The sequence below is a fragment of the Prionailurus bengalensis genome, chromosome D4, assembly GCF_016509475.1.
Source record: "Prionailurus bengalensis isolate Pbe53 chromosome D4, Fcat_Pben_1.1_paternal_pri, whole genome shotgun sequence".
Classification (NCBI taxonomy): Eukaryota; Metazoa; Chordata; class Mammalia; order Carnivora; family Felidae; genus Prionailurus; species Prionailurus bengalensis.
Genome location: NC_057359.1, coordinates 93,248,479 through 93,267,231, shown reverse-complemented (window position 1 = coordinate 93,267,231; position 18,753 = coordinate 93,248,479). Strand labels below are relative to the sequence as shown.

The following is an 18,753-nucleotide window of genomic DNA, read 5'->3' as shown; positions in this document are numbered from 1 at the left end:
GGAACCCACCTGGGTGACCTGGGGTCTCCCCAGCTGTGTCCTGGCCACGCCCCGCGGCCACGTGCTTCCCTCCACAGCCCCCCCCCCCCCCCGCCCTTCCGCTCAAAACACTTTCCCATCGGCTTGTCCTCCAGCCCCCTCTCTGGGCTCCAGGACCTGTCATCTGCTCCTCCCTGCGTTTCTGGGAGGACTTTCTCATTTCTGCAAATAACGATCATTTGGGTTTTTACCTTTTACTGACCTCTTAAAAAAAAACCAGCCAGTTATTTGACCCGCAAGACGACTTTATTCGGGAACGGCGGACGCGTGCAGCTCAGAACAAGCAACCTATGGCGAGCCCCGGAGCTCCAGGGCGCAGAGCAGGGGAGAGGCGGCCGCCAGGGGCTGTTTCTCCTCCCTCCCTCCCGCGGGCTCCCTTCCTCCTTCCTCCTTCCGGGCTGAAGCCGAGTGCCGGTGCGCGGGCTCCCCCTTCCGGACGCCGCCGGTGACGCGCTTCCGGTCTCCACGCGTCACACCTCCTCGGTCCTTCCGCTGATGCCACGGCTCAGGTGTGCGGTGAGCCCTTGGCCGGTCCCTGGGGCCCAAGGCCACCTGGCCTCCCCCCGACCCAGACGGGGATCCTTCCAGCGTCCCAGCCGCTAAGCGTGGGGTTTGCCGGAGGTCTCGCCAGGTGTTGCCAAGTGGCACGAGCTCTAACTGCAAAACGTGTCGTGAACACGGACCGATGGCCGCCAAGTACTTTCCCGGGCAACGTGGGCGCGCGTGCACTCCTGACCCACCAGGCACGGTGCTTACCGTCCCGCGCCGCCGCCGGGGTGGCTTCTCGGCTTCGGCTGGCCTGCGGCACGTGCGCTCAGCGGGGACAAGCCGACCGCAGCTTCCTCTTCTCTCCTCGCGTGCCGGCACGCCGCCGTGCTGTCACCGGCCGGCTCTCCTGTGTCGTCTTCCCTTTCGGCGGTGTCCACTTCTGACGCGCGTCTCTCCCTTCCCCCTTCTGCTATTCTTTTAGCCTCCCCGCTGAAAGCTCGTTTCGCTGGTTTTCCATCTTTCTTAACGTTTTCGAAGTTTCTCTGCTTCCTTAAGCCATCTCTACCCCCAAGGTGGGGCTCGAGCTCACGACCCCAAGACCAAGAGTCGCCCCCGCTCTTTCTTAATTTTTAGCAAATACGTTTAAGACTACAAATTTCTGAGGGCGGTTTTGGGGGCACGTAGGTGGCGCCGCACCAAAGTACGCAAGCCGCTCTTGGCGGGGGCACCTGCTCTCCCAAGTATCAAGAGTTGTGACCAGGTCACAGGAAGCGACCGGGGGCAAGGTGCCGCAGAGACGGACAGGTGGACGGGGTGCTCCCTCCTGTCGCCGCAGTGGCTGCGGACGCGAGCGCCCCACCTTCACAGTTCCGTACGTCGGGGCCACGAGGCCGGTCTCCCTGCGTGACGCCCACTCCTTCCAGGAGGCCCCCGGGGAGGGAGGGTCCGCTGCCTGGCCCCTTCTCTCTCTCCCGCCTCCCTCTCGCACCTCTGAGGGCCCGTGAGCACACGGGGCTCACAGGACAACCCGGGCCGCCTCCCATCTCCAGGTCGGCTGCCTTACCCCTTCCACCCCCCTGCCACCCAGCAAGCACAGTCCCGGGGCCTGGAGAGGAGGCCGTTACTCTGCCTCCCACGTGGACCGAGAGGCCAGGAGAGCCCATCGCGGCTGCATCGCGGCAGAGGCAGGATGCCGGGGAAAGGGGGTGCGGTGCGCTCCGAAGGGCTCCGGGTCCTCAAGCTCCTGCAGAGAACGGGGACCGGGCTGCTCCCTCGCACGCGGCCAGAACGCCGGCTCCAGGTGCACAAGGACCCAAACCCAAACGCCCAGGATACAGGCTGCACAAGTTCATTTGCAAAATACCTTCCTAAAGTCCTGGTAGCTCTGATGAGAACCATGGCAACTAGGCCACATGATCCTGAGGAATGTGTGTGGATCAGGACACCAGACAGTGAAAAGCCACAGGATGGGACACTTGTCCTCGTCTGTGTGTCACGTCTCAGAAATTCATCTGCCGGGAATTAATTAGAAAGAGGCAAACAACCCAGCAGAAAAACAGGCAAAAACACGAACAGGCATCTTACGGGAGGAAAACCGAAATACACAGCAAAGACGTGAAAACACGCTCTGCTTTCCTGTGACCAGGGAGATGCGGAGTCGAGAGAGGCCGCGGGAAGAGCCCACACGCCAGGGGCCCGCGACCCCTGAGCTGTGCAGACTCGGCACTGGCGGGAGCACGGAGATCTGGGGCACGCCAACGTCCTCCCCTCAAGCCCTGGAGACCCCGGGCTTCCAGGCCCGTCTCCCCACGCAGTCTGCACTGCATCACCCAGGCCGCTTCGCGGGTCTGACATGCACATGGCTCCCCCCCCCCCCCCCCCCCCCCCCCCCCCCCCCCCCGCCGAGCGTCCCTCAGGTCGCACGGGTCTCAGCCGCAGCGCCGTGGCCCGGCCTAGCTGGCCGCACTTCAGACAAGGGTGCCCCTGGAGACCACTGACGCCCCTGTACTTCCTGCCCCTGCAGCTCCACAAGGGCTGGACGCGTCCCGTGTGCGGCATCCACACCTGTGGGCGCCCGGGCCGGCGGGAGCCGTGTCCCTCCGCGAGGGGAGAGACGGCTCCCGGCGCCCGTCACGCTTGGGAGCTATTTACACCTTACGCTTTCACCGAAGCCGTTAGGTTTTAAGTAAACAAAATCAAATTTAACAGCGTGGCAAGCAGGGACCGTCTCACTCAGTGAATCCGTTTCCAGCCCAGGCGAGGAGCAGAGCTCCGAGTGGGCCGTGCCAGCCAGCGCCCGCTCCGACTCGGCGGGCTCCATGACCTGCCCACCCTTGCGGGAGGTCCCGCTGCCCTGGCCTCGCATTTCGGGCGGAGCCTGCCGTCCGCACCCCGATCCTAGGCGACGGTGTGCTACCCCTGCAGGCCTTCGAGACGAGCGGTGCGTCACCAGTTTTAATTTAGGAGCAAACAGGTCAGGATCGCGGCGTCACCATCAGTAACCGGGTATAAACCCTCAGACTGAAAAAACAAACCCATGTTAAGAAAACCCAGCCTCTAGCACGGTTTCCAGATGTGCGTTCCGGAGCCTGGTACGGAAGGACTGGAGCCTCCGCCGCGCTGGGCCGGGGAGCGGGAGCGCCATCCCTCGGGGCCGGGCCGTGAGCACCGGGAGGTGGCTGCGAACCCACAGCGACCGCCTGCCGCCACACTGCCCCGGGGCCGGTTCAACGTCAACACGGGACAACGCTCCTCGGGCCAGAGGTCCCCACGCACGGAGGTTTTTGCAGGAAGCGTCAGTAACGTTGCTGCTTCCTGCAAAAACAGGCCGTCTGTCCCCGGAGCGCTGACGCCCCCGAGTACCGGCTGCTTACACCGGGAACATCACCCCCCACCTCCTTCCCACTCTCTGCTTCTTCGCTTCCCCGTCCTACCGAGGGCGGTTTTCGCCGGGTCAGCCCCAAACGCTCACTGCCTGCCGCGCGTGCCCGGCACAACGTCGAGCCCACAGGCGCGTCGGCAGGACAACCGGAGCACGCCAGATTCTCTGGGGGGCCACCCCCTTTTCGGCAGCTAAGGTCACTTGAGGCCTGTTTACAGCATGGCCCTCCCTCCGCAAAGCCCTTCCGGAGGCTTCTCCTGGGCACTCGGAGCTCAGGGCTCTGGCACGAGGCTGATTTGGCTGAGCACCATTCACTTACGAGTCTAAAAAGGCCCTTTGTGGAAACGCAGCAGGCTGCACGCTGGGATTCGTTAACTTTTCTGTGGGTGAGCTCTGCTTCAGGATAAAAAGAGAACGGGGGGACCCCTGGGGGGCTCAATCAGTTAAGCGCCCAACTCTCGGTTTCGGCTCAGGTCATCATCGCGTGGTTCGTGGGTTCGAGCCCCGCGTCCGGCTCTGCACGGATGGTGCGGGAGCCTGCTTGGGATTCTCCCTCTCTCCTCCCTCCTCTCCCTCTCTCTGACCTTCCCGTGACTCTCTCTCGAGACAAATAACCTTAAGAAAAAAAAAAAAGAACACGGATTGGTTTACCACAAAAACAAACGTCATCTGGAATAAAAGGGCAAAAGGTAAATCCCGCCTCCTGCAAATCTGCAGGCGAGCGAGCCTCATCGGCTCGACTGAAAACGCCGCGTGACAGCGAGCCTCGAGCGAGCCGGCGTGCCCCCCGCCCTGGTGGCCCCTCCGCGCCCTCTGGCTGCGGACGACCCCGAGACCACGTCACCGTCCATTTGACCCGCCACGTGAGACGGCGCTGTGACCAGCCACAGGACTTCCTCTTCGTGATGACGTACAACAGTGAGGGGCAGTCTGTCCGGTTCTTTCTAGAACAAGAGAGCGGTGACACGAGATCGTTTCTTGCCTGGCGTCGTGGCCTTCTGTCCACCTGGGTCTGGTGGCACGTCACATCCTGAGGACACCTCCGCCTGCGCCATCGGCACGGAACGCGGGTGGAGTGTCCTGACGGCCCCGACACGGGAGCCGCGCAGAGGACAGGGGCTTCGCGCCCCCGGCGGGCGACACACACCCGCCCCCACCCCACTTCCGGGGAAGCGGCTTCAATGCTGTTGCCGTGTCTCTGCAGCCAAGGAAGGTTTTCCCGACACACGCCTGTCACAGCCTCGCGCCTGCGTGCGGGCCTGGACTGTGGCGTTTATGCATCGCTTCCCTCCACTGTTCACGCCGCCGTAAGGACCCACCGGCGCCATCGAGGAGACAGCAAGGCGCCCCGAGCTGCTGAGAAAAGACGCCACCCTGGGCACGACCTGCTTCTCCACTGACACGGACGGATGCGAGCAGAAACGCAGCCACAGCTTTCCACGCGCCACACGCTCCGACACAAAGACGTTCAGACCCCATCCCACGGAAGGAGCCGGCACCGATCATCGAAGGCGACGCAAGTTCGTTCCAAAGGGAAAGTTTCTTTCAGCAAATACTTTCCCGTCCGAGTGACAACCACAGTTGCAAATGCAGCCAAGGACCGACTTGAGAGCCCCCCCCGCCACTCCCACCCCCTCTGCCTCACTGAGGGCAGCTCGGAGGCTGCAAGACCGGACCAGAGATGGCCCCGGTGTGGCACACTGAGGACACGGGGCCGACGGGCCCAAGGGCACCTGTACACACACACACCTGTACCCACAACACTCGTGCACGCCTGTGTATGGGCGCGAGATAAACGTCACCACGGGACTCACCCACTCCAGTGTCATTTATCTCAAACATCCACCCTCTCGGGCCCCCGGGACTCTGTGTCAAGACCAAGAACTTAAACTTCGCACGTTCCATCGTTTGCTCAACGCTTTCGTTACAAAATTAAGTTCTCTACAGGCAGACGAGTGGCAATACGAGACGTACTTTTGCACAGTAAGAATTTACCACAAGACGCAAGCCCCAGAAGGGCTTTGGCGAGCGTGAAACATTCACAGAGCTACCAGTGCAATCCTAGAAACTGAAAAATAACGCTTGCCACATCGGGCCCAAAGAGACGAAAATCTCGACCGCAAAACGCATCCCGTGTGTCTGAAACTTTCCATAGTAAAAACGCCCGCCACACCATTCAGCGCACAAAGAACCCAGAGGGCGCCTATCGGCCCTTTAAGCACACACGTCGGCTGCCGTGACCGACAGAGCATGCCCACGATGGTCAGGGCACCCCAGAGGCTGACTCACCACACCGAGAGATCCTGAACTTTCCCAGAAGTCTGGCGGGAATGACCGCCCAGCTCTCCGCCGGGAGCACCCCCGCGTCTCCGTCGAGAACAATCCCACCCCACTAGCTCCGCGCGGCCACGTCGAAACCGGCGGCGATGCGGTCGCACGTTTTGCCTTCGCCAAGGAAGCAGCTGGGAAGCCTCCCCACCCGACGGGCCAGAAGGAGGTGCTTTTCGAGAAGCGTGTTGGTCAACTAACGACGCGAAACTCCTCAAAAGACGCCGACCCACAGAAGGAGCCACGACAACCGCACACGTGTGTGATTACTAAAAAGCAAATTAATTACTTTATTACATCTCGGTGCTTTCTTAAAATAAATAGGATAAGAGAATACCGAACACACAGCGAGAAGCACAGGAGAACAAGCTCACTCAGGACCCTTTCAGAGCACTCGGCTTGCGGCCCAGGCGGCCTCCACCACCCACTCGCAGGACGCGGCTGCCGCGGACACGGTACTTACAGACGAATCTTCGGAAGACGGGGGCGCAGACGGGGGAAGCGGGAGGGAGGCCCACAGCCCCCCCTCGGGGTCTGTAGCCTGCTCCCCCCTCCCTGAGGCACGGGGCTCACTTACCTCGTACTCCACCCACAGTTAGGGAGCAGCTACGTTTGCCTAACTTTTCCTACGGACCTTCGGCGTCTCTACAGTTCAACACAGATTCAAGTAACACTCCCAAGAAGACGTGTGCAAAACTAACGTGACTCCGGAATCTTCTGTCAGTCGGGTCAAGGCTCAGAGCAGCCGGTCCATCACACGGCGTCAGGCCTGCGACCACGCGACGGCCAGGCAGAGGGGAGCCGCGGCGCACACCCGGCGGGGCCAAAGGCCGGTCTCCCGGAAGCATCTGGTCCGGAGAAGCGTTAGCGACACGACCGTCTGGACCAACGTGGAGAGAACCCAAAGCCGCTCCACCGCAAATGACCACTTACGCCGCTTTTAAAGGCCCAACGGAACAAGATTATCAATCTGGACGAGGAGCCGCACACTCCTCTCGGGGCCTACTGCTCTTCGGAACAAGAATCAAGACAAGTCACGGAGCGATACGGCCGCCAAAGGGACCGTCGGCCTAGCGCGTCACCTCTCAAGAGAAACATGCTCAGAGTGAACACTGGTCTACTGTACCAAAATCTGTCTTTATTAAAGTGAACAAATCATCAGAGCGCAATCCCAAACTCCGGGAGCGATGGCGGTCACCTGCTCCGCTCGTCTATTTCCAATGAGGCGAAGGCCGGCTGATGGCACCACTCACCGTCCTCATGATTGCGTGGCAGAAAACCATCACGTCTGTAAACGTCATCTTAGTAGGAGACAGACTTTGCAGATTTCAGTGCTTTTAGTGAACTGGGGTTTTCAGTAAACGTTTTCTGAGCAGCAAAGAACAAGAATTTTTTTCAGAAATCTTAGAACTGGATATAAACATTGGCAGTAGACACAATCAATAAATATCATACAGTTTCTCAAACGAACAAGGTTCCCCCAACTTGAATTCCTTTCCTAACGACATTCAAACACCCTGACCCGAGACCGAGTCTCAGCCCTGTGACCCCCACGGGATTACAGCCGGCCGGCACGAGGGGGGGGGGGGTGGTGGGGCCGGGTCACGTGCAAAAGGGGTCGGGGTAGGAGGTGAGAAAGAGAAGACCGCTTTCCATTCACACCGAGGAGAACTTCAAGTAAAGGGATCCACTGCCCGGAGACCTCGCGACACGCGCACCCCACGTCCGGCCCCGCGTGGCCGGCGGTGGCCGCGAGCCACCCGACACGGCGCCTCCTCCCCCTCCTCGCCCCACCTGGCACCCGGTGCGTGTGGGGGGCGCCGCCGGGGAGGCTTTTCTTTTGTCAACCGAAGCCTCTCTGAAAAAGGTCCGCGACGCCACACGCTTCGTACCAAACGAACGAAAATAATAAATATCGATCCCGTCCACGCATCCCGCAGGCCGCCCCGCCGGCGCCGGTGTCATTTACGAGTCTGGGTCTTCTTTGGCACCGCGGGCCGCTTGGGCTGCCACAGGTGGTTGTGAATCGTGAGGGCGTCCACGCTGACGGACATGGTTTTGGCCGGGATCAGGTTAAACTGTTTCCGGTCTGAGCTGTACTTATACAGTTTGTCAACCATCTTCTTGGCGATGCTCTTTGGCCCCGTGCCGGCTAACTTGCAGATTTCTTCGGTGTCGGGGTAGTAGCAATAAAGTGCTCGGAACTGGCAGCCCGCGTCCCGGAACAGTATGATGTAGTGGTTGGCGTCACACTTCTCCAGCTCCTGTGTCGGGGAGTAGAGGAAAAGAGACAGGGACTTGAGGGCCACGCCCAACAGTCACGGCCGCCACAGCGCCCCCGCGGGTGCCCTGCCGACGCCCGGCCCCAGCCCTCCCGCCCCGACAGCCAGCGCGGCAGGCGTCACAGGCCACGGAGACTCAGGTCGGGCTACGCGAGAAAAAATGCTTTTACGACGGAGTGAAGAGCCACACACGGTAGGAGCCACCCGAGAAACGCAAATCAAAACCATGCGGGACGCCAAGGATGCCCCCGGGGGGGGCCACAGCCTAACGGGAAGGTGGCCGCAGGTGCCGCTGCGGGTGTGAAGCTGGGACCTCCCGCTGCCCACCGGGGACCGGAACTCACGTGGGCGGCTGCTCCCAACGCCGCGGTCACAGCGGGCCACGGCACTTCGGGCTGAGGTGCGCACCCGGGACGCCGAAGCACCCACGCCGGCGCACCCGCACGCGCACAAGCACGCCCGCCCGCCGGCACGCCGGCACGCCTCGCACAACAGCACCGTCAGAACCGTCAGGAAGGCGCGGACGGCCGAATGGCCTGTTACTGGCGCGGCTACACGCCCCGGGGCCGAGAGCCACAGGAGGAGGGGAGCCCTCACCCGCACCCTGACACGGAGGGGCAGAACCGCAACGCTCTGGGAGAAAGGCCCCAAAAGGCCACCCGGCGAGGGGTTCCCTCCCACGAGACGACCAGGAGACGTGCGTCCAGCGGCGGAGGGCGGGCCGGTGGGAGCGGGGCCGGGGAGCGGCCAAGCGGGACAGGTTCTCTCTGCGCTCCCACCGCGCGGTGCCGGGGCCACCGCTCCACCCACGGACGGGAACCCACGGAGCCCGCGGACGGGGTGTGTGTGTGTGGTGTGCGAGGGACACCTCAGTGACGCCGCCAGGAGCAGGAACCGGACGAAAGCGGCACTGCGGGTCCTCGTGACAGCGTCTGGCCCGCTGTGCTCTGAACTAAGCGTCCTGTGGCGGTGACGTTTGTGAACAGATCCTCCTCGTGCTTGGAAAGACCTATTTCGACGCTGTGCCCTCTCGCTTCCCAGGCCCCAGTCCCGGGGCTCCCGAGACCCGACCAGGGGGCTCCGAGGTCACCGCCCTCCAACAGCAGCTACCGGGTTCCGCCTTGACCCCGCCCCCCTCCCCTCCCACGCCCCCCCAGCGTGCAGTGGGCCTTTCCAGAGGCGACGTCACGGTCTCTCCGGAACACGCTGCCTGCGGAAGCAGACAAGGACCCAGGAACTTGAAGGATTTGTAAAACCGTGAAACGGTGCCATTGTTCTTCCGAATCATTTTTTGCTTTAGAGACACTTACTTTTCAGAAACACACGTTGGTTTCATCACAGTACACAGGCTTGTCGTTAACTCAGAATAACACACAAACACGTATTTCAAAAGACTAACCGGGGAAAAGAGACTCCAACTCAACAAAAACCGCGTGGAGACACACACGCCGCTGATGCACCTCCAGACAGGCCCCTGGGGGCAGCCAGTCCCATCACCGCCTTTCGAGTCCCCACTCCCACCCTTGCTCCCCCTCACGTCCGTGCTTGGCCCGCAGCCAACGTGGCGTTCGGAAGGCAGGCTGTCCAGGGTCCTCGGCCCACAGACGCCCCGTGGGAGCTTCCTGGTGCCCTCTGCCCTGCCCCGAGCTCCTCCGGCCCAGCGGCTCGCTCCCACCTGCCTGCAGCATCCTTCCCCTGACCCGCTGCCCGGCCCCCCAGGCTCATCACCCCCTCACCTACAGCACGGGCCGCGCGTGGCCACCACCTGCCGCTGCAAACGACTTTATGGGGACAGAGCCACGCCCGTCCGTCCACACACAGTCTGTGGTGGGATTCACACTATGACATCGTGCTGAGCCCCGCAGAGCAGGAACCATTTCCTGTCTGGCCTCTTACGGAAGAAGCCGAGACTCCTCCATCAAGGGCCGCCTCATACCCTAGAATGCCAGCCGCACAGCCGGGACCTGTAAGTTTGCTCCCGGATGGACCCTCGGCACCTGGACCAGCATGAGACATCAAAGGAAAGGCACGCCCAGCCCCACACGGTGCAGAGGGCGTGGCTCACTCCACACTGAACACCGGTCAGGCTAAGGGCACATAAGTCCTAACCTTGACTCTCTACTTCCAAATGCCTTCCGCATCGTTCTTGCTGAGACCACCCCATCTCACCTTTAAAACAACCAAGGCCCAGGGCCCCCGGGTGGCTCAGTTGGTTGAGTGTCCAACGCGATTTTGGCTCAGGTCGCGATCCCAGGGTCATGAGATCGAGCCCTGAGGCGGGCTGTGAGCATAGAGCCTGCCTGGATCTCTCTCTCTCTCCCTCTGCCCCTCCCCCTGCTCGAGCCCTCCCTTGCTCTCTCTCTCAAAATAAAATACAAAACCCAAGGCCCAGCAGCGTTCTCGCGGCAGATGTGACGAGTGTTGCCCGTAGGAAGGTGGCGGTCAGCGCAACTCTCACCACCGAACTTCCACCCGTGCGGTGACCTGAGCGGACACTGAGCTGCTCCTGCCGCCGGGCGCCCCTCCACCCTGAGGACACCCCTGCCGCCTCCTCCTGGCTCCATCCGCCCATCCGCCACCACCGTAGCCAAGGCCATCAGCGTGCACAAGCTCCGCTCCCCCCGCTACCTACAATCACGCTGTCCCCCGCTGATGCGCGACGTCCACCCGCTCTCCCCCCGGCTCCCCGCCGCACGGCCCTGCCTGAGCCTCCGGCTCTGTCCCGAGTGCGAGGCCCTCCGGCGCGGCCCGTCCGAAGCCTGCTCTTCCCCGCGCCACCCCTGCCCCCGCGCCGCCCCTGCCCCCGCGCCACAGAGGCCGTGCAGATGGCTCCCGTGCGACGGCGCGCTCTCCCACGCCCCAGCACCGGGGCCCGGGGGACTCAGCAGCAGGGCGGCCCAGAGCCACAGCAAGCAACCGCCCTCAGCACGACTAAGTGCCGCTTTAGGAAGAACCCTTAACTTACAAACACCCTTCGTTGTGCACAAAGACTCAGCGGTTGGTAACGCTGTGCGCCAACTGAACTTCAATAAAAAATTCAAAAACCTTAGTGCTGTCGTTTGACACTTGCCTCTAATATGGAATTCTTGTGAGGCTCGTTCACTTTCCCGGCCAGACAGCAGTGAGAGATGGCGTTGTGAATAATCGGCTTGTTTGATTTGCTACTAGGCTCCTTGAACAGCTTGGGACCTGTCAAACGGGCAAGACCCACGACGTTAATCCCCGAAGATGCGCTCCAGGCGCACATGCACCAGAACCGACGGTCTCCCAGAGCCAAGCGGCAGCCAGCCTCCCTCCATCAGCAAGGTCCAGCCACCCCAAATCTGTTCGGAAGAATTCTCAACGACAAACTAAGAAAAAGATTAAAATGGCTGTTAGTCTGTCCCTTTCTACTTTCTCTTTGACCCAAAAAAAAAAAAAGAAAAAGGGAATAGTACGTTTTAAATTCTGAGGCTCCCCAGGACACAACACTCGTCGCGGGGCCGTGGGGACAGAAAGGCGCGTCACCCGCCATTGGGGTGGCCGGGGCCCAGCACGGCCCGCCCCACCCGGGCAAGGAGGTGCCCGTGCTCTCCACAGGGGGCGAGGCCGTTACCTGTGTACTCGGCCACGGAGGCGAGAGAGGACGCAGCGGACGCGGTTTCCCAGTCTCTGTCTGTGCTCCTGCTGGGGTTACGGCTCAGCGTGGGCAAGGCTTCCAGGGACTCAACTCTGCCGAAGGAAAGGGCGATGGGACAGGGATGGTCACAGGCACCCCCTGGCGCCCCCATCCACACGGGCTAGTGGAACCCCGCCCCCCCCCACCATCGGTGCAGGGAAATCCAAGGTGTAGACTTCCCGCAACGCGGGGGCGGGGAGGTGCCTGTCTGTCCGCTCCGCCCTGCGGATCACGACTGTAAGCCTGGGCGAAATACAAAAGCCCGACACCTCAGGTGTGAGAGAGTGACCAGAACAGACCCGCTAGAGGGACGTCGGTCAGCCTCCACCAGACGTCCGCCCGAAGGCTCCACCCCGACAGGGAGGGGCAGCCGCACCGGGTCCCCGCTGGCTCGGGAAGCGGGAGGACAACATCTGGGACACCGGTGCTGCCGACACTCGAGGGACGAGGCCTCGGACAGGGAGGAGGGAGGGAACACCGAGGGGTCAGTGCAAAACCCCGGGTGTCAACAACTCTGATCCCTGAGCCGCGTCCCCCAGGGCAGTGTCCACCCAGCACAGCGGAAGCCGGTGGCACCGAGGCTGCGTGAGCTGCTCGCAGAGGAGCAGGGGCTCAAATCTAAAGCCGGTCCCGGCGACCGACCATTAGAACAAAACCCCGACTGGGATCTGGAGTCCCCGAGATGTGCCCTCCCCGAGGCCCAGGTGACAGGAAGCTACCAGACACATGACGAGCAAGAACAAGGTGGCCACAGCCAGGACAGGACGCTCACGGGGAGGACAAGAGGAGACAACAACACACGCAGACGAAGGGACGAGGCAACGGCAGTGGTTACTGACGCCCCTGAGCAAACGGTGGGATCGACAGTCGCCAGCATCTTCTCCCAGATCCCTTCTTAAGCACAAAGGAGTTTCCCGGGGCCAGCAGGACCCCTGCCCCCGCTGCCGGAACGGCCCAGCAAGGACACGCCTGACAGGCCGTGCCAAGAAACACACGCTCGCCAAAAACGCACAGCCTGAAGCTCGTCGGGGGGGAATCCTCGCTGGGGGCGGCCCGAGACAGCCGGCCTGGACTGTCAGAAGCATCAAGGTCAAGGGAGGGAGAGGAGGGCAGAGGCCGGTCTGGCCTAAGGAGGCACAGGATTCACGTGACGAGCGGTCCCAGCAGGGTCCTCACCCTCAAGGACGCCATGGGACGGCTGGTGACCACAGACAGGGGCTGTGGGCCCCAGGGAAGCGCTATCCGGGAACTGTGGGTAACTGGTGACACGTCCTCGTTCACGGGAAAGACACGCGGCTAAAGTCAAGGCTACAGAGCAAAAGGGCTCCAGCTCGGCAGCAGCAGCCGGCCGCGGAGAGATCGCCCCAGAACCACCGGACGCAACCCGCCGCCCCGCGCTCCGCTCCCCCTTACCGCTGGGAAGGCGTGCCCCCCGAATGCACGCTCTCGGGCTCGGTGGTGGCGGCGGAGGCCAGGGACAGGCTGGAGCCCGACTGGGCGCGGCTCAGGTGATCAGCTGGCGAGACAAGGGAGCTGCTGCGAGGCCCGCCGGGGGCCGCCCTGCCCGCCGCAGCCGCCCTGCCCGCCCCGCCTGCTTACGGGTGGAGGAGCACTTGGTCCCCGAGTCGCTGCACGACTCCTCCCGGTGGACGGACTTGGGCCGTGGCTTCCGGGACTTGTTCTTCGGCTTCCCCAGCCCCTGCTCCTCCAAGATCTGCTGCTGCTTCCTGCGCAAATACTCCTGCTTGATGAGCTCCCGCCGCGCCTTCTCCTCCTCCTTCCGGATGCGCTCTTCCTCGGCTTTGCGCCTTCGGGACACACGCTCCCCTCAGGCGTGGGCGGCGGCCACCGCGCCCGGTGTCCCTGCACGCCCCCGCGTCCGACACCCCGTGCCCCCGCCCCCCTGCATCCAACTCTCCGCGCCCCCGCCCCCCGCCCCCCTGCGTCCGACACCCCGTGCCCCCGCCCCCCTGCATCCGACACCCCATGCCCCTGCCCCCCTCGCCCCCTTGCCCTGCCCCATGTCCCCGCATCCAACACCCCGTGCCCCCACACCCCACACTCCGTGCCCCTGTACCCCTGCATCCTACACTCTGTGCCTCCCACACCCCACATCCCTGTGCCCCACACGCTGCATCTCTGTGCTCTGCACCCCTGCGACCCGCACCCCCACATCCCACACTTTGTGCCTTCGCAACCCTCACCCCTGCATCCAACACTCTGTGCCCCTGCACCCCTGCATCCGATTCTCCATGCCCCCCCGCACCCCACGACCCTGTGCCCTGTACCCCTGCGACCCACACCCCCATGTCCTTCACCCTGTGCCTCCGCATCCCACACCCCTGCATCGAACAGTCTGTGCCCCACACGCCCACATCCGACACTCCACGCCCCTGCACCCCACGCCCCCGCCCCTGCACCCCACGCCCCCACACCTGCACCCGCCTCCCCCGGTGGACACCCCCGGCACCCCTGTGGAGCCAAGCGACCCCAGGGTGAGCACTGACAGCTCAGGGATGTTGTGCTGAATGAGAGGGATGAGTCCCAGAAGTGCCTCAGCCAGAGCTTGGCCTTGGGGCTGGGCGGGGGAGGCTGGGGCGTGGCAGCAAGGAAGGCAGACGGCAGGGGCGGGGCAGGGGCCAGGGGCGGGCGCCAGCTTACCGGGCCTCGTCTCTCTTGAGCTCCACCTCCGCCTCCAGCTGCTGCTTCCGCACCCGCGCCTCCTCGGCCTTACGCTGCTGCTTCAGGAGGAAGGCCGCCCGCTTCTTGGCGAGCTCGTCCTCTGCCTTCTGCTCATCCTACGGAGCAGACAGCGCGCATCACACCGAGGGACACGGCCCTCCAGGCGCCCGCATGCACGTGTGCACGGAGAACATGCGTGTCCACCGTTCTCCCTGATGAATTAGCAGGGGTTTACAGACGCTAAGATACAAACGGAAACCAGTCCCGGAAACAGCCCCAACCTGGAGCGCCTAGAGGGCTCAGGTCACAATCTCCAGGTCTGTGAGTTCGAGTCCTACACCGGGCTCTGGGCTGACAGCTGGGAGCCTGGAACCTGCTTCAGATTCTGTGTCTCCCCCTCTCCGCCCCTCCCCCGCTCACGCAGTGTGTCTCTCTCTCTCTCAAAAATAAACATTTAAAAACAAAACAAAAAAAAAGAAACAGCCCCAACCGGCCACCTTCCTCAATGTCTCCTACTGAAGCCAGTTTAACCGCACGGGCTGTGCCCCGGGTTTCCACACAGTGAGCTGACACCCAGATCAATATCCGTTCACTTACAGTTTGAAAGCATTAAAAACCAAACCCTGCTTCTTGCTTTTGGGAAAAGAGAAATCCTGTGCCCTGTGGGAGAAAGCCCATGAAAACAGAAAGGACTCCCCACCGTCCGTCTCTCTCCTCCACCTAAGGAAACACTATGAGAAAGGCAGAGACAGAAACAAAGCCCCCGGGGAACGTGCCTCCGCCAGCCGTGGCTCTGACACGTGCAGGTCACAAGGGATCCCCGAGTCGGGCCCAGGACAGCAGCCTCACCGGCACGCGGCCCCGATCGCACCTACAGGCCCTGCCCCGCGTGCTTCCAGCAGAGTCGGGTCCTTGCGACCTGGGGTGGGGGGCTCGGATCCCTCCCTGGCCCTTCGGGGGGCGGTGGGGGAGGTCCGCCAGCCCTGCTCTGAGCGTAAGGTCCTGACCCGCCAGCTGAGAAGATGCCGGGAGCAGTTTACCTTGAAGAAGAAGCCGACCCCCGGCTTCTGGTCGCCTTCACTGGCGAGGTCCACGGCGCTCTGAGGGCCCTCCGTCTCCCCGTCCTCGTCAGGGGCCTTCAGGTCCGAGAGGTCCACCTCGATGAGACTGGCCTTGCCTCTGGGGGGCTCATCCACAGGGACGTTCTCCTTCCCTGAGACCGAGGGGCAGCTGAGCCCCACCTCCTTCACGCCGCTTTCCAGAACTTCTTTGAGGCTCATCTGTTCGGACAGAATATTTGCATCTTTGGAAGAAGACAAGACAAGAGTCCGCTGGTTGTTCTCATCGTGGAGCCGGTAGCTGTCAAAGAAGTACTTCTCGGGAGGGTCACCGCCAGGCTCTGCAACAGCGTCCCAGCCCGGGTCGGAGGGGGTGCGGGGCGGGCAGGGCCGTAGGTGCGGGAGGCTCTCCACGCTGGGCGTCGGGGTCTTGCTGCGGGAGGAAGCCTGCCGGTCCTTGGGGACTTTCAGCTCGGCCGGCCTCCCGGAGCGGGAATTCCGAGCCTGGCCGAGACGAGGAGGTTTGCGGTGAGCGGCCGTCCCGGGCGGGGAGAGCGGCTCCACAAAGTGGATGGCCGCGCGCACCTGCTGGTCCGGGCCGCCGTGCTTGGGGCCCGCGGCCGGGGCCGCGGGCGGCTTCATGAGCAGCTGCTCCTGCTGCTGCGAGATCCTCAGGATGGCCTGCTGCAGCGTGCTGATGGTCTCGTTCAGCTTCTCGATGGACAGGTCGCACTCGCTCGCGTCCACCGCCTGGCCGGCGTCCTCCAGCAGCGCGGCGGACAGCGCCCTGCTCTTCTCCAGCTCGTGCAGCGCGGCCGGGGTCGTCGCTTTATGCTGCAGGAAGACCGGGCTCTCGGCGTCCACGTCCGGAGACTGCAGGGCGCCTTCCCTCCCCTCCTCCTTCGCGGCCAGCTCCTCCGTCCCGGAGGCCCCGTCGAAGTCCTCCCCGTCGTGCCGCGCACGCTCGCCCGCCGGGCGTCCGGGCTGGCGGGGCGGGGCGGCGCCGTCCGCCTTCCCCTTCTTGACCACGTGCAGGAAGGCGGCCTTCCCCAGCTTCAGCCGCTGCCGCGCGGACAGGGCCTCCACCTCCCTCTTCTGCGCCTCGATGGCCCTGCGCTTCTCCTCCAGCTGCATGTGCAGCTGCACCAGCTCGGAGGCCAGGAGGCTGGCGTGGTCCGCGCTCGGCCCGCCCGGGCTCTGCTCCCGCCGCTGCTTCCACGTGGTCAGCGGGGCCGGGCAGCTCTCCGAGGCGTCCGGCGTGGTCTTCTGGGAGCTGCTGGTGCTGGACCTGGTCTCGCAGCTGTTGAGCCTCTGGAGCTTCCGCTCCGCGAAGCTCGTCATCTTCACGCTGCCGCTGGCCGCGGAGACGCCGCTGACCTGGGACACGGCGCTCAGACAGGGGCTCGAGCGGCCGCTGGCGTCGTCCTTGTCCTCGTGCTCCCTCACCTTCATGTCCTCCTGCAGCTTCGCCGACTCCTCCTCGCCGACGTACCCGGCCATCACCACGGGGTGGTCCTCGCCGACCAAGTCCTGCTCGGCTTCCTCCAGGTCTGCGACGTCAGAGTCCGAGTCCTGCCTCAGCACGGCCCACGGCTCGGGGTCGTGGGCGCCGGGGCTCCTGGCACAGCTGATGCAGAACCTGCCCTCCGCGTCGTCAGCGGCCCTGGCCACGTGGAGAAAGAAGCCGTCGGCAGACTGTCCCCGGGGTGACGGATCGAAATCACTCACCGCCTGCGGCCCCGTCTCAGCGGGCACGGGGTCCACGCCCGCGGGAGGTTCCGGACAGGAGATCGGGGTGAAAGTCCTGGTCGGGTCACGGCCGCCGTGACTGCTGGGCGCCCTCTTGCGCACCAGGGGCTGGTGGCCCTCGCTGGGTCTCTTAGAGGCGAAGCTCCGTGGCCGCCCCTCTCCACACTCGTCCTCCTTGGCGATCGCCTGCTTCTCCTTGGCCGGCCTAAGCACGGCCGGCATCAACGGCTCCAGGAAGAAAGTCTCAGGCTTCCTTTCTAGGGTGTCTGCCGATCTCTGGGGAGACCTGGCACTTGCCGGCAGGCCCCGGTCGCCGCCATGGGGAGCCACGTCCGTTCTGATGACGGCCACGAGCTCTTCATCCTCGATGTGGACGTCGTTCAGGAGGCTTTTGCCATCGGTCTTCAGCGCTGCGGGCTGGGGCTGGTTCTGCGGAGTCAGGTTAATGACACTGGACGCCAGGCTATCCTTGCTGATGGAGCGGGCCAGGCTGACACTGTCACCGGAGCCGGGGTCCAGGTCACAGCTGGCAGCGTGATGGAGAGCAAAGGGCGCTGGCTGAGACACAGGCCTGCAACGTGGGGAAAGAAGCCTGTTGGACACGCCACCGTCTATTCGAGAAGGGGACTCAAACACACGGAGAGACAAGGCACTAGTTACGAAAAGAGAGCACCGGCCTTACGTCTAGGGGATTTAAGCAAACCCTTCCCCGGAGCAGAGGACAACAGAGACCAGCTCAAGTCCGGCAGTTCCCAAACACTTAGGGGAACACTTGGTTTGCGCATGAAGAGGTCCCGGGACCTCTTTGTGCCCTTAAAAGCTGCCGAGGCTCATTGAGTGCTTGCTCCGGCAGCACAGAAGCTAGTATTGTATATCGATACCAATGTTTACGGTGCTAACATTAGAGCTGAAACATTTCAAAAACAAAAAAGATTATGGCAAGAAAGCCATCCCGTGAGGTATGACCGTATTTTCTAAACTGAAAAAGCTTATGTGGAGTGAAACACTCTCGTGATCCTCTCTGCCGTCTGCCTCGGGATTCGATCTGTCACAAGAATGAGAAAAACCGAGGAGAGGACACCCCGGCACTGTGAGGAAACGGTTCTGAGCCACGGACTCCCTGCGTGGGTCTCGGCGAGCCCAGCGGCCCCTGGACCCCCTCCGGAGAAGGGCAAGGTTAACCTGATGAACGTTTCACACAGAAACTTCCTTGAAACACAGAGTTCACCTGTTCTGTTTTTCTGGCCATGCTACTGCTGCACCTCGTGGCTGGCCATCCACTCGGGTTAAAGAATTGGACCGGTGTCGCTGATCTGCAGGGAGGAGGAAGCAGGGCGTTCGGTATTAAGCAGCTGACTTCGTAGCATCTCAAATTCTTGCAACCTAATATGGAAATTTCTCAAGGAAACGCACCATAATTCAGTATACCAGAACTGCCCAAGAAAAACAATGACAACCACAATACAGCCTTCAAGAGTTTCAGTAACACATGACTTAGTATTTAGTCCAAATCAAGACATGAGACCATCGGACCTCTAACTAAACATCCGTACGTGCAAGTCCTTGCTTATTAGGTACGACAGAACA

General features: G+C 62.7%; 1 protein-coding gene across 6 annotated transcripts in view; it reads right to left on the bottom strand.

The window, feature by feature from the left end:
* Positions 1-6,855: 6,855 nt before the first annotated feature.
* Positions 6,856-18,753, bottom strand: part of CAMSAP1 (calmodulin regulated spectrin associated protein 1) — a 59,455-nt gene continuing 47,557 nt past the window's right edge. For 3 of the 6 annotated variants that reach the window (XM_043566779.1, XM_043566778.1, XM_043566780.1), the window contains 8 exons: positions 18,395-18,479; positions 15,400-17,737; positions 14,339-14,475; positions 13,277-13,485; positions 13,091-13,193; positions 11,615-11,730; positions 11,090-11,208; positions 6,856-8,001 (listed from right to left, as the gene is read on the bottom strand). In XM_043566779.1, the coding sequence (XP_043422714.1) occupies positions 7,699-8,001; positions 11,090-11,208; positions 11,615-11,730; positions 13,091-13,193; positions 13,277-13,485; positions 14,339-14,475; positions 15,400-17,737; positions 18,395-18,479 (3,410 nt within the window). In that variant the 3' untranslated portion in view covers positions 6,856-7,698. The remainder of the gene's footprint in view (positions 8,002-11,089; positions 11,209-11,614; positions 11,731-13,090; positions 13,194-13,276; positions 13,486-14,338; positions 14,476-15,399; positions 17,738-18,394; positions 18,480-18,753) is intronic. The other 3 variants (XR_006295092.1, XR_006295094.1, XR_006295093.1) reach the window with 2 other exon arrangements.